The sequence below is a fragment of the Caloenas nicobarica genome, chromosome 15 (assembly GCF_036013445.1).
Source record: "Caloenas nicobarica isolate bCalNic1 chromosome 15, bCalNic1.hap1, whole genome shotgun sequence".
In the NCBI taxonomy this organism is placed as follows: Eukaryota; Metazoa; Chordata; class Aves; order Columbiformes; family Columbidae; genus Caloenas; species Caloenas nicobarica.
The window spans coordinates 8,793,362-8,808,333 of NC_088259.1; the positions used below are offsets into that span (position 1 = coordinate 8,793,362).

Genomic DNA, 14,972 nt, shown 5'->3' on the forward strand with positions numbered 1-14,972 from the left:
TGACGTTCCCAGCTAGTAACAACTTGAGAGCTTTTATTTCCCATTGTGGGGATGTTTCAGTGTTTTTCCCAGCGTAGCTGCAGGACAGGTGGGCTTTGTGGTTATTCAGTGCAAGGCTCAGTGCAAGCAAACAATTGGAGACCCCGGCATGGGCTGGCGGGGTGAATCTGTCTGAAATTCTCTGTGGGGTGACCAGCAGCAAAGGCAGCTGTTCCCAGTAGAACTGGAAACAAAGGTTGGGTCCAGGTCCTGTAAAGTGGGGCTAGGAAACGTTCCTGGGAAAAAGGTGAAGACCTGTACCGCACAGTGATGAAAGCGTTTAACGTCCATGGAATATTCTCATGGATGCTATTAGATTTATCCCGTACCTGTGGAATGCTCCGCTCGGTGAGGTTTTCTGCACCGTCTCCCAAGCTCGGGTACTGCCGTGTTGTGCGTTGACTTTGATCAAGTCACACAAATGGCTGTTTCTTAATTGCCTTCTCCCTTTGAAAAGGGGATAATACCTTAGAGAGATTTCTGAGGTCTCGCTCACTAATAAAACTCTTCAAGAGCTTGGATAGCGACTACTCTGAGAGCGCAAACTATTATTAATGATTTCCGTTATTATAGAAGATGAAGCTGTGTGGTTCAGCATTTTAACCTTGAATGGTGTGCTCTCTCTTGGTTCCGCTGCGGCTGAAGCTGCGCTGAGGCTCGCACGGTGCTGGAGCCCTGTGTGCGCAAACTGAGCATGGGCATCTCCGATGAGCTGGGTTTCCTTGCAAAGATGGGTTCTGAAACACACTGGGAATGGCCAAAAATGGATTTAGTGGCAGTTATGTTTATGTTGGCTCAATTCTGACCTGGGTGGCCAAGAGATGAGCTGTGAGGGTTGTCCTCGATGTATAGTGCGATGCAGACATTCCTGCCGGTGCTGTGGGTTCAGGCTTTGGCGAGAAATGTGAGGGGATATTTGGCCACGATTGACCCGTTCCCTGTGCTTCAGGGAAGCATGTTCCACCCACAGAAACAACTCTGTTCCTGCTCCTTTGCTGGGCCCTGGCTGCTGTACCTATGAAGCACGGAGCTGGATTTCCTTTCCATCTCTTGCTTTTGGCTCCTGGGAAGAACCCACCGTTTTATTCCTGTGTATACCAGCTGCTGGCAACTGCTGCTTGCAGGAGGAGCCACCAAGGTGCAATGGGAATACAGCCCCCAGCCCACAACAAAACGTTTCCCAAATCATCACTCTCCTTTTTTTCCCCAATTCTGCTCTGGATGCCAGATAAATTAAAATACAGCGTTGATAAAAGCTGCATATCTGCCTCGTGCTGTGCGACTGGGGCACTCCTTCAGCCCCTCCTCTGCCCCCCATCCTTACTGGCCTTGGCCCTGAGAGATTCACATTTTAATACTTATTACCCAGTGGGGTCTGATGGTCATGGAGGACCCAGTGCAGAAGGTCCAGTTCGTTATTTAACCTACTTTTCAGAGGCACAAGAACATCAAGTGACTTGCACAAGGTTGCCCATGAGTCAGTGACTCCTGTGGCACGACGGCTGGATCCTGCTGCCTGCATCCCCTGCCGCCGCCGCTAGATCACCGTGGCCACGCTCAACAGCACTGCTATTCAATTAAGCTCCTACGGTGCCTTAAAAATGTAGTTTAGTCCTGGGTTTGACGGCGGCCCTGGTACTCTTGCGGAGCTTTGCCTTAGGAAATGGTGACAGATGAGGTCAGGGCGTTAGCAATGCCCTCGGAAGCAGCGCTGCCCGTGCGCAGGGCACGGCCCCTCTCGTGGGTGGCACCGACGGGTCCGTCCGGTGAGCACAGCCTGGCAGAGAGCCCAGGTCACATCTGTGTCCGTGCGCGGGGCTTTGCAGGGACCGGGAGTAATGAACACCGTGCAAGGAGAGAGGGAAGGAAGTGACTTATAAATAACATATTTGATGTGTATTATATATACATAATACAATAATAACAGTAGTACTGGTTTATTATGGTTTGGTGGGTTTTTTTTTTAACATGTAACCCTGTAAAGCACTTACCCCCGTTCCTGACAACTTGATAAATTATTATTACCAATTCCATGCCTAATTGCCGGTTATTTCCCCCTAGATAATAAGAATACAAAAAATATCCACTAGAAAGGAGCTTGGCGTGCCGTTTCCCTGCGCGTCCCCGGCTGTTTCTGGAGGCAGCCCCAGTTCTGCCAGCGCACAACCCCAAGCGTTGGCACACACAATCATGGTTCTGTTGGGCTCATGACCCCACTTGTAATGGCGGTGACACCCCTTGGGGTCAGGACCCCTCCCCTGCACAGGGAAAAAGCTCCTGCCCAGCAGCTATCACTGGGTCACTGTTGTTCCCTTGCTCCCTGTGTGGACGCGGCTGTTTGGTGCTAAGTTTGCCGATATGAAATTTAGGTTAATCCATTTCCAAAGTGGATTAACCTAACCCACACAAAGGCACTTAGTATAAAATAAGAGTGTCCACATGGTGAGGCAGCACGGAAGAGTGACTGTGCTTCCAACTGGCACCCTGGCCGGTGCACATCCCCTGCGAGCTCTCCAAGCATGGGGGCAGCGCCTCACGCCTGAGGGATGAGCTCTCCTAAACGCCTTTAAGCCGGACTAGCTCGAAGCCGAAGGGAGTGCAAGGAGGAAACAAAGCATAGCAATGGGAAGGGGTTAAAAGCCCGCTCTGCTGAGGTCCAGGCAAGTCTCCTGTTCACCTTAAATGGTCAGGATTTTATTTTAGCTTCAGGGAGGAGCAGCAGCCATTGAGCTGGAAGCGAGCGCAGAGCAGGCCCCGCGGCGGGGGGCTTGCTGCCCTCCTGGCCCGCCGCTTCTGCGAGAGCGAGGGTGGCCCCTGGGCTCTGCTCTCACCCTTCAGCCTCTGGCTCCACAGATCAACCTGGAAACACAATCCTGAGCGATACCCGTTTTCACCTCCAGCCTCGGATCTTCCTGAGCTGCCCCTCCTCCCTTGCGTGCTTTCCCTGGCAGTGAAGTGGTTAACGCTGGAGAAGAAAACATCATAATTGGACATCCGCACTAACAAGCCATAAACACAAATGTGGCAGTTCCCATCCTCGGCTCTGGCACTGGCCTACCGCGGGCTCCACCGCTGAACCCCGAACACTCGGTTTATTTTGTAGAAATTTGCTTCATAACATGGAACAGCGAGAGACAGGAGATGGGCAGGGGAAGGGGATGCCGAGACGCTGGCGCCCATTGCAGTGATCTCCAACCGGGTGGGAGGTCATGGACCGGGGCCCTCGGGGCCCTGCCTGGCAGCGGGTAGGGGCCGGGGGATGCGGGGACAGCACGTGCTGCCCGCAGCATCCCCAGCACTGCGGGGACCTGTCGGCTCAGTGCCCTGCACGGGGCTGTGCTGGGGGCACGGCCGAGCTTGGGGGGCAGTTGGCTGTCTGGGAGCTGCCCTGAGGAGCTGCCGCTTTACCAACAGCCAAGATCCGAGGTTCAGGCAGAGGCTGCAGCGCTGAGCGATGCGCTGGCAGAGCATGGTCCTCTTCTGCTCCCACGGTGCGGGAGGGAGAGAGAATCAGCTGAAACAAAAGGATTCAGCGGCAGCGCAGGGCCCGGGCACCGCTGCACCCGCCGAGCGCAGGGGAAGGGGCTGCGGGCGCCCGTCCCGCGCCCCGGGGACTCGCTCCCGACACTTGCAGCCGGAGCTGAACCCGGCGGCCCCGGGTCGGGCCGCGGGCCACCGGGCCGTGCCGAGCAGAGGGACCCCGGATGGGTCGCAGGCCCTCGGGCTGTGCCGAGCGGAGGATGCCCGCGCGGGTGGCATCACCCCCGGCCGTACCGAGCCGTACCGAGCCGTGCCGAGCCTTGCCGCCGGCCGTGCATTCTCGCAGCTCTCCAGCAGGCGCCCGGCCCTGGACATTGTCTCTTCCTCCCGGAGGAAGGGCCCTCCCCGGCCCTCCACAATGTGCTCTTCCAGGCGCGGCTCCCCGCGCCCCCCGCCCGGTGCGCCCGCCCCCCGCGGCCCCGCTCCCCTTCCCCCGCCGCCCCCTCCCCCTCCGCCCGCGGCCGGGCCCCGCTCGCCCCCCTCCGCCTCCCCGGCCCCCCCCCACCCCCCCGGGAGCCGGGAGTGACGCGCTCCGCAGCGCCGGCCCCTCTCCCCGGGCAGCAGCTGGTTGTCAGCCTCTCCGGAGCGCCGCCAGCCCGGGCCCCCTCCCTCCGTCCGTCCGTCCCTCCGCCCCGCGCTCCCAGCCGCGCCGCCGGGCTGGCGCAGGCCGGCAGGCCCCAGGCCCCGCTCCAGGTAGGTGCCCGCCCGCGGGGCTCCGGTACCGGCCGCGGGGCGGGGGGGATGCGCGGGGGCTGCACGCTGCGGGGCGGGGGGGTTGGCGGGCGGGGCGGGGCGGGGGGGGGGGCGGCCGCGGGGCCCTGCCCCAACTCCGGGGGGAGCGGCCGGCCCGCTCCGCTTCCCCGGGAAGTTGCGGGTCGCCCGCCCGGCTGCCCGGCGGCGGGGGGCGGGGGGGAGGTTGGCGCGTCCTTCCCGGCGCCCGGCGCGGCTCCCCCTTCCCCGGAAGAGCACAAAAGCGCAGAAGAAAGTGGGAGGAGGCGGCGGCGGCGGGAGCGCTCCGGCCCCATCAATTCCCGGGCACCGGCCGCCGCCATCGCCGCCTCGCGCGCCCTGGCCCCGGGCGGGGATTGTGCTGGAAATAGCCGCCTCCCTGGAGGTAAAGCCCTACTTACGTGTCAATCCCCGCCGCACGCTGAGCCCGGCTCCGCGCACACGCAGGCTCCATCGCGGGTGTATTTATTTACCTGCGGGCGGAGGGGCGCGGGAGGCGGGACGGGGACGCTCTCCCGGCTGCCGGTACCTCGCTACTGCGGGGGACACACGTGGGAACCGCGTCCCACCGGGGGAAACGCCGGGTCCTCCGCGGGCGGGGGGACCCGCTCGCCCCGCAGTCTTGCTCTGCTCAGTCCCCTCCTCCAAATCCGGCCCCCCCGACACTCCCTCAGCACCCGCTTGCTGGTGCTCGTGGAAGAGCAAAGTGTCCTTTCACACCCCACGGCTCATGGGCATCCAGACACCATCTCCGCCTCGCGTGGAAACACAACCGCCTGCCCAGCTGGGAGCAAGTTCAGGTGCTGGGGAGGCAGGTGCGGGGCAGCAGGGGGGGACGGGGACAGGTCCGGGCTGCCCAGGTCCCCCCGCCTGGAGGCCCCACGTTCAGCACCTCCCTGCTGAACAGCAGGAGTGCGGGGTGGGAAGAGGCTGTGTCCCGGCACCTTAGGGTGGTGGGAGCGCTCCTGGGGGGGTTCCCAGAAGAAGAGCTCTTAGAGGGGCAGAGGTGATGATCTTCCCTTCCTCTTCCATTTGCCTTTTCAATTAACTCTTTTGCCTGTTTTTGAGAACTAGCAAATACTTGTTTTCGCCACGTCCCGTAGAAATGGGCAGAAATTGCAATAAATAAGACTGTAAGTGACCTGACAAAGAGCGCTGGGGATGTTCCGTTTGGTGTGTGCATTGCACAGGCGAGCAGGCAGCACAGTCACAGCTCGCTGCCACCACAGCCAGCGAGCACCCGGCTGCTTTAAGGCTTCTCGGGTGCTTTGAAGCAATGACCACCACAGTATTTGTGGCTGCAGCATCAATCTTTGACCCGAAGTGTTTTATCTTCCATTAGTAAGCCTTTCTCTGAGCTGAACTGGTTAAGTTAGGGTCAAATCTGGTTCAATACCTTCTTGGCATGCTCAGAGGGCCGGGTTTAAACAGTTGCTGAGCCGGAGCTGAGGCTGCGTTCCCGCGATCCCGGCCCAAGCACCGTGCTGCCGCGGTGGGCAGCGCTCTGCCCGGCCGCATTTGGCGGCTCCAGGGCTGCCTGTGCCGGGCAGGTTGCGGCTGGCACGGGGATGGAGCAGCTCTGGGGCTGCTGGGCACACGTTGCCTTTTGTTGACTAAAAACACGGCTGCTGTGGGTGGGAAGCTGAGCGTGGCTGCGTGCTGGGAGCTGCACGGCGCACAGCCTCGGCTCCTGCTCCGCGGAAGGAAATCCCGTCGGAATAATAGGCTGTGGCGTGAAAGGACACATTTTAAAATGAAAGGACTCAAAGAAGGAAAATAAACCGTCCTGAGACTCCGGGTGTGGAATATTAAGCTTGAGGCACAGCATGTAAATGACTGGAGAGAGACTTGCAAGGCAGTCCCTGAGAAACTGAGCCTGGCTGTAAAATAAGCAGGTTACCGATAGCCTTGCATATATTTACGAGATACGGTTATAAGAGTAGCTCCCTCCTGCCCTGCGCCAGCCTGCACTGTGGGAGGTTGCTCTCCAGGAGGGAGAGTTGCTGGTGAAGAAATGCTGTCTTGCAGTTAAAGCCTCGCAGCCCAGAGATGTTGACCGTGCTCCTGAACCAGCCAGGGCAGCTGTCAGTGCCCAGGCTTTCCAGCTCTGTCATAGCAAGAACACTTTTCTAACTCAGAGGGAAGTTGAGAGGCTCAGCAGACGCGTGCACGCACGGTGCTCCAAGATTGGTGAATGGAAAGTGGGACAGAAATGCAGAGTGTGGGCCCTGCACATGTGAGTGTCTGCCGGTTAGAAAATCCTGGCTGCGAGTGTCTGCAGAGCAGCTGTGAATGTTGGACTGTAGATAAGGAGAGGAGCAAGGATGTTGTTTTCCAAAGGCTGCGCGGTGCTGGGAGCCCAGCTCCGAGCTTTGGGTGGGGCCTGTGAATGCACCAGCAGGATCTGACTTCCCTTGCAGAAGAGGAGCTGCACGCACGTTGCCTGACCCTTGATCGCTCAATCCCTCCAACGCTGGAAACAAAGCGATGGGACTTTACTGCGGGGTGAGAGCTGGGAAAGGCAGGAAGGAGCAGGGCGGCAGCGGCGGTGCCGGGTTCGGCTCTGGGCTGGCTGGTCGGGGCAGCCACTGTCACTTCCAGCTGTGCCACGAGTGGCGTGGAACTGGGGAAAAGGCGGCTGGTCCTGACACAGGCGCTGGTAATGGATTGCGTTCTGTTTTCTAATGAAAGTTTCATTTGAAGTTTGTTTACAGGAAAGAAGAAATTAGCAGAGAGAATTCTCCTGAGAATCCAGAGAGGAAAAAGAATGAGCTGCCTGACTCGCAAGCCAAAAGAGGGTGGAAGGGTAGATTAGATTTACCGTATTGCTCCGAGTCATGGCTATTGCTGCTGTTGAGAAACGCTTCCTTGTGTGGCTGGACAGTGGAGCTCGCTTTGAGGTTACTGGCATCCAGGGGAAATTCAGAGCTTAGATTTTGATCCCACTCTGGTGTCCCGTGTTCTGATGCCAGGACGTGTGCGGTGCTGCAGTCCCACTGTGCCGGTTGCTGAACTGGGGCTGCTCCAGGGCCATGGCTGGGCAGCCGCTGCTCCGGGCGCTGGGGCTGTCCCCGGTGTGAGCTGGACAATGCCAGGAGTCACTGCTGGCACTGACAGGTGGCCTGAGCAGGTCACAACGCTCAGCCTTTGGTCTCCGAGGGGTGTCCTGAGGAGGGAGCCTGCTGGTGGCCTCTGGTGTCCCAGCGAGGGGCAGCGGAGGATGCCGGAGCCGCACTCAGGATCGGGACCTTGCTCTTGCTTTGGGGAAGAGGCACAAAGGTGTGGGGAGCTGTGGGGCACAGCGGTGCGGGTAGAGCTGCGGGGCTGCCCCAAGCCCACAGCAGCAGATGCTCCCTCGGCAGTTCCACTGCTGGCTTTGGCCATTCCGCGCTGCCGCGGAGGGTTCACCCCACCCCGTGCTCTCTCAGGGGCTGTGCTGTGGGAGCTGAGTGCTGCTGGCAGGTTTGGCCATTGGTGTTCTGGCCAAGGGTGTGAGCGCTGGAGAGCAGCAGACCCTGGCTGGGAGCGCGGGGGTGACAGTGGGGACGGGTCCTGCAGCCTGCTTCCTGCTCCTCTGCCAGGGGCTGGGTCCCGGGCTCCTCAACGTACAATGGCCGTGTTTGACTTGAGTCATTTATAGCTTATCAGTTACTGGTTTGATACCCAGGGTATTTCTAATAATAGGCTAATGTTATTGCACCTTGAGAGAATTGTACACATTTATAAAGCATCCTTCACATCCCCGCTTTTCTGCCATGTGTGCGTGCACAGAGGGGGTGCTGCCTCCCAGGTGCTGGTTTGGGTGCCAACACTGGGCTCCTCCGCAGCTCAGCCCCACAGGCGCCGTGCCAGAGCTGGACCCCGGCCGAAAACCCCACGGGTCGCTCCTCCTCAGCCAGGTGAGGGATGTGGGCAGTGAGGACCTTGGCATTTGCGTTCGTCTCTTAAGCTCTGACAGTAATCTTGAGTAAGCCTTGTGAAGAAGGCCAGATATTAGGGTGGCTGCCTCCCTGCAGATGCTTACAATAAAGAGGTTCTCCTTCCCCTCTACTCTGCCCTGGTGAGACCTCATCTGGAATATTGTGTCCAGTTCTTGGCCCCTCAGTTCAAGAAGGATAGGGAACTGCTGGAGAGAGTCCAGCGCAGGGCCACAAAGATGATTAAGGGAGTGGAGCATCTCCCTTATGAGGAAAGGCTGAGGGAGCTGGGTCTCTTTAGCTTGGAGAAGAGGAGACTGAGGGGTGACCTCATCAATGTTTATAAATATATAAAGGGTGGGTGTCACGAGGATGGAGCCAGGCTCTTCTCGGTGACAACCAACAGTAAGACAAGGGGTAATGGGTTCAAGCTGGAACACAAGAGGTTCCACTTAAATTTGAGAAGAAACTTCTTGTCAGTGAGGGTGACAGAACACTGGAACAGGCTGCCCAGGGAGGTTGTGGATTCTCCTTCTCTGGAGACATTCAAAACCCGCCTGGACGCCTTCCTGTGTAACCTCACCTAGGTGTTCCTGCTCTGGCAGGGGGATTGGACTAGATGATCTTTTGAGGTCCCTTCCAATCCCTAACATTCTGTGATTCTGTGATTCTGTGAAAGAGACTATAGTTTGCAACAGGGAGACCTTTGCTGTTCTGTTCCTGTATGGACATGATGGAGTTTCTGGAGCGGCTGGGTCGCTGCGTGGCATTGAGGGCTGTGGGGGCACCTGGCTGGGGCATCCCTGTCCTGGTGGCGGGTGTGCGTGGGGCTGCTGAGCCCCATCCGTCTGTCCGTCCGTCCGTTGGTGCGCGCGGGGTTTCACAAGCTGTAAATTCCAGGAAACTCCCCGGGAGGCACATCCAGGGAGGGGGCTGGGGGCGGCACGAGCCCCAAGCCAGCAGATGTGTCTGCAGGGACTAGGAGCGGAGAGGAAAAGCACAAACCTGTCTGTAAAGACATTTGTTTGTTCACAACAAAACCCGTCAGGCAGCGGCAGCAGACAGGGCAGTTTTTACGAGGCGCAGGCATAGGTCGGAGGGGTGCCAGCCAGTTGCTTCTCACAAGGAAAGGGAGTGGGGATTGTATTTTATCTCAGGACCAGGGGGAGGAAAAAAAAATAAAAGAACAGAGAGTTTACAAGCCTTTGAAATGTTTCAGTAAAGGAAAGCACAGCTGAAAGCAGTTCTGGAAACGTTTTTGGTGTTCCCCTGCACCCCAGGGCTCTGGATGAGGTGTCTGCCCATTGCTTTGGGAGGGGAGCAGGCGGAGGAAGGCGGATAAAGGGATCGGCAGTGGGACCGTGTTCACACGGGATGCGTATCTGCTTCCTCCCGAGCTGCGTGTTGCGAGAGCTCAGCAGCTCAGCCCAGGGAGGTCCTGCAGCCCCTCCTCTCATTCAGGATCTCAGTGCTGCCTTTATGATGATGGTTTTGAAATCCTGCGGCTGACCTTTCCGGCGCTGGAAGCGATCCAAGGGCTGTGTCTTGAAGTGCTGTAAAGGTTAGTGAGAAGGGAGAGAGAGAGAGAGAGAAAATGTCCTTTCAGCTGCAGGAGTGGGAGAGAGGAATGTCATCTATGCTGCTGGGGAGCGGGCGGCTGGCTGCACTCCCTGCCCCAGCCGGGTGGCCCTGCCTGCCTGGGCACCTCGCTCCCAAGGTGCACATGGGCGTTTTTGGTCAGGGTACAGAGGCAGCATCCCTGGAGAGGGCTGGAGGAGCAGTCGGTCCCTCAGGGCGGTGCTGCTGGAGCTTCCTCTGCAGCTGCAGGCAGTGCAGGGCCAAGGGGATGGGTGCAGGGCCGTGGGGATGGGTGCAAGGCCATGGTTTGGGTGCCGCTCTCCGGATCTGCCCCAGTGGCCACTCCATGCCCATGCCAATCCTCTGGTGTGTCTTGTTGCAGCAGAGGATTTGATTTTTAAAAGTCCGAGACGTTTTACGGTGCCGTTTCAATGGTGTTGCGTTCCATCCCCAGCTCCCACACGCCGCTGCCTCACCAGACCCGGGCTGGGGTGGATGGAGATTAAAGGGTAAACTCCAAGGCTCAGCCATCCGCTCCTACAGGATGCGAGCTCTTTCTAATTGTCCTCAATTAGAGACAGTGCCATTGCTCAGGCACGTCTTCAGGCAGGAAGCAGAGCCCGGCCGTGGCCTTGGGGAGCACCGAGGGGCCAGCAAGCGTTCCTGGGGGGCAGGAGCCACCCACTGAATTGTTTTTGCCACCCAGTGAATTGTTTTTAGGAAGCAGTGCGGTGAGGAGATGTTAAAGCCAGAGAAAGGAGGAAAGAAAATAGCGAGTTAACCCTTTGCTGCTTGCTTCCAGGATGAGACATCGGTGAGCAGCGAGGACTTTGATATGAACGACTCCACATGGATCTCAGCTGACCAGCACCTGAACTCCAGCCTGAGCCCCAGCCAGGACGAGAGCATGCGCAGCCCGCAGAACCTGCCCGGCCAGGAGGACGGTGAGTGCCCGCTGGGCGGGAACCGCGCCGCCTCTGCCACACCGTGTTTTTGTGACTTATTAAACATTAACCAGTCCCTCCTGATCAGGTGTCCCACCTGTAGGATGGATTTCCTACCAGCACAGGCTTCGAAGCAGCACTGCCTCCCAGTCCTTCCCATTTAGTCGCTGGGTTCCTGCTCAGCCAGGGCCTGTCCAGCTTGGCCCTGCTGCAGGGACCTAGCTCCCAGCTTCTCCAGAGAGAGGTCACCAAATCCTCTCCTAAGGCACCAGGTTGTAGTTCTGTGGGTGTGACGAGGAGAGCCCTGTTAGTGCTGAACTGCGGGCTGCGTGCTGCACAGGAGGGACGCCGAGGCTTCGCAAAACAGGTTGCAGCTTTCTGTGCTTGGAAAGCTGCACCTTCCACAGCAAGAACTGTGCGATGTGCAATAGCTGATGCGGTGAGAGTGTGGGCTGGACGCAGGTCTCTCCTCGCTCGGCGCTGGAAGGGACTGGAGGTGGCACATGTGGGATGGGTGGAACGAGGCGTCTGGTGAAGAGGTGGTGTGTTACTCCTGTGAAATGTGCTAGTTTAAAGTAAAAGCGCGAGTAAATAAATGGTAGAAATACGAGTTCAGGTCAGAGTTCATGTCTGTGATGCTTGGAAGGATTTGGTCGTTGGGCTGTTACCAGCTTTTGCTCGAGAGGTTGGATCCCTCGTTGTCCCAAACCCAGCTGCTGCTGGGAGAGTGGGAGGGGAGCGGAGGAGTCAACAACCTGGGTGGGTTGGTGCTGCTTAAAGAAAGGGGACTGGAAAACCACCCTGGGGGAAAGAAAGGACTTTTGTGCTGGCAGGTCTCCCTGGGGTGGCTTTTAGCTGCTTGTATGGCCAGTGGCAGGGACAGCAGGAATGACAGGGATAGCAGGGACACTGCTCTCTTCAGTCCTGTGTGTTGTGGCACTGTGGTTTTTATTGCAAATCTGCAGGTCTGAGAAACTGCTGTTCATAGCTGAGGGGCAGGAGTCAGGCAGCCTGGGTGGGGGTGTGAAACCCGCGTGTCCCCGTGTCCCTGCTGGCGGGATGGGCAGCGACACTGGCGTGTCCAGGGCCCGGTGGCACGGCCGTGCCCACGGCGAGGGCGGATGTTTCGGGGGTAACACAACTGCGCACATCAGAAATGTCTGGCTCTTTGGGACTGAGCGAGTGCTGCCTCGTACCCGTGGCCTGGCCGGGTCTCTCGTACCTCCTGAATTTTGCTGTTCTCCCATTGTGATATTATGGGCTTGGGGTTTATCCTTCACCACTGAATTCCCAAGTTTCATTTACAATCTGGAATGACATGGTTTTGATCACTTTGCTGAACGCTGTTATTCAACAGGGCAGGAATTTAATAAGGGACTCACATATTGAGGCAAATCAAGATGTTCTCACTGAAGCTAAATCTCTCTTGCTCTCTGCCCTCTTAAGAAATGCTTCCAATTCTTCATGCCCTGTGGTTTTTCTCCAGAAGCAGGTGTCCTCTTCAGGGCCCTTCTTGGCTCCTGTAATGTCTTTTGTAAGGCTCAGTGACGAGCAATAAGGAACAAACAGTCCCTTCCTTTTTGTGAGGACCGCGAGTGTCCCCAGCTGTCCCCGGGGCCGGCCAGAGGCTCAGCCAGGTAGGCTTTGGTGAATCAGAAAGATGGAGCCAAGAGTCAGCGAGCCAAGGGCAGGGCTACTCACAAAATCCATCAAGTGGAAGCCAAGGCATTGGGATTTCCATCAGCCTGTTGTACTTCAGGGGGCATTTTATGGGACTGAAAAGAGGATTTGTCACTGTGGTGAATGTCTGTGCCCGGTATTGGAGCTCTAAAATACAGGCTAGTGCTGCTGGTGTGAAAGGCCTCATGTCAAACCAATGCTCCCACCCAGCACTGAAGCATGTGTGGGACTGAGAAGGATGATGGAGGAGCCCAGAAGGGTGACAGCGGTTAGAGAAGACATGGGGCAGAGGAGGAACATGTCACCAAAGGAAAGGCAGATCACTGGTGCGGGGAAGGGAATGTGCATGAATTGAAGTGTCGAGCACTCTTCAGTTTCCTCTTCTCTCGACTCATGAAAGCTATTTTTTTGGAGCAAATGTGTTTTATGGTGTTCACGCTGACTTGCTAAGTCTGTGCACATGCAAGACTTCTCCAAGGAAATGGTGTAACGGTGAGTCACCAGCCCGTGTGAACTGCAGCCCTGCTGCCGCGGTGCCCCTTGCCGAATGCCCGTGCCAGGGCAGCCCCAGGGCTCTGCACAAATCACTCGCTGCCAAAACTGGATGTTGATCTGCATCTCCTGTGCTCAGCTGTCACTGTGCCCGCAGAGCCCCGGCCTTGTTCCCCAGCCGTGGAGATGCAGCCGGTGCCACCGTGAGCCCTGTGCTCAGCTCCCAGCATCCTGGCACTGCAGAGGGTTCTGCCTGCACCACTCCTTCATTGGGACCTTGTTCAGGACTCGATACTCTCCTCCCTCTGGAAATCCTTTTGAGTTACTAAATTGCTCTCACCTGCTGCCATCCGACAGGCAGGATGCTTGGCGTGTGCCTTCTGTGAAAGGCTTCTAAAGTATAAAGTTTTAATGAAGAGTTGCCTAGTGGGAGAGCAGTATCGTCTGACATGCTTGTTAAAAAAAGTCTTGTTTAAGGTACCGAAGCATCAACTCCAAGTCTGAGGTAGCAAATGCTCTCCTATGGCATATGAGCAGAGTGGTAAGAAATCCAGAGCGGCGGGAGAGCAGGGAGCCCTTGTCCCATGCTTTGATATGCAGCTATCTGCTAAATCTTCAGAGAGCTAAAAAGCAGCTGGGACAAAAGCCAACACCTTCTTTTGTCTCTGTGCCCAGAAACCTTGGCCCAGTATTGCCACGCTGCAACCAGCGTCAGCCCTGGGAACAGCGGGGAGAACAAATGAGACCTAATGACCTCAGTGGTGAGGGACAGAGCGGGCACCGTTGGGAGCGTGCTGGCAGCAGAGCCCGGGTTCCCGCCGGGTTGGTGGGTGCACGGTGGGACGCGGGGTGCACTGGCCAGCTCCAAGCAGCGGCACCGACACGCACACACCCGCTCCTTCTATTTTCCTTTGTTACTCATCCTGCGGGCCCCAGCACGGAAAACGTGAAGCTCCTGCAACACCCCTTCCCCATCGGATGTTGCTCACAGCGTACGTGCCTGCAGGAAGCCGGCGGCTGCCTAAAGCAACAGCAAGATCAACACTGGCTCTTTGCTTGAGCTATTGTGCAGGACATCCTGGAGGGACATGTCTGGGGAGCCAGCACGTGTTGGGAGCAGAATGACCCTGGAAGCCACGCTGTCTCGCTGTTCCCTCTGCCTGTCACTGTCCCTGAAGGTGTCCTGTGCCCGCTCCCAGCTGAGCGCAGGTCCCGGCGCCTGGTCCTGTCCTGCCGCAGCAGCTTCAACTGGGCTCTGTCTGTCTTTCAGGGCCCATCTGCATCCACAGGCAAGTGCAGTGTCATGAAACCTCCTGGTTCAGTCTCTGAGCAGGATGCCTTGTGGTGGGGACACTGTGACCTGGCAGTGGGAGCAATGCCCTTGGAAAGAAAGTGACAGGCAAACCCTGAACCCCTGTGTATGTGACATGGCAAAGCACTTGAACTGTGGTAGAAGACTCCCGTGTCCTGCCTGCTAACGGGATCCGTCTTGGCTCGTCCCTGGCCATGCGTCCTGTTCCATCACTGGGAGCAGCACTCAGCCCACCCTGCCCGATCGCTCCTGGGTGTGAGATCTGCTCTCCCTGCGTGGGGACATGGGTTGTTTCATGGCACCGTGTTGGGACAGATCCCCTTCCTGCTGAGGTCCCTGCATGCATTCTCACCTGACTGGCAGTGTCCCCGCTGAGCCCGTCCTGCCTGGAGCAGCAGTGGCTAATCCAGACCTTGGAGAAAGGACTTTCTTAACCTGATTAACTGCAAAGACATGCACTGCTTGGGGACATCCCTCGAGGCGGTCAGCTGGGAAGGCTTCTGGGTGTTGGGGACATCCCTCAGGAGGCTCCAAGGAGGGACTTCAAGGATATGCAGGCAGGTGTTTTGGGATGCCGTCCCGGGGAGCAGGTGGGGCACGTTGCTCCTCTGGACACGCTGCCCTGCGGCTGGTAGGGACAGCACTGTCCGTGTTCTGGTACAGGACACATCCCACAGCTCCAGGTTACAGCACTGTTATTTGGTGAGGTGCCTGCGATGTGCTGCACATCGCCGGGTTCCC

The 14,972-nt window shown here is 57.8% G+C and overlaps 1 protein-coding gene across 1 annotated transcript in view; it reads left to right on the forward strand.

Annotated features, from left to right (window-relative positions):
- Positions 1–14,972, forward strand: part of NOL4L (nucleolar protein 4 like) — a 57,097-nt gene that overhangs the window by 30,361 nt on the left and 11,764 nt on the right. Inside the window, exon 5 of the mRNA XM_065645381.1 lies at positions 10,606–10,747. Within this exon, the coding sequence (XP_065501453.1) occupies positions 10,606–10,747 (142 nt within the window). The remainder of the gene's footprint in view (positions 1–10,605; positions 10,748–14,972) is intronic.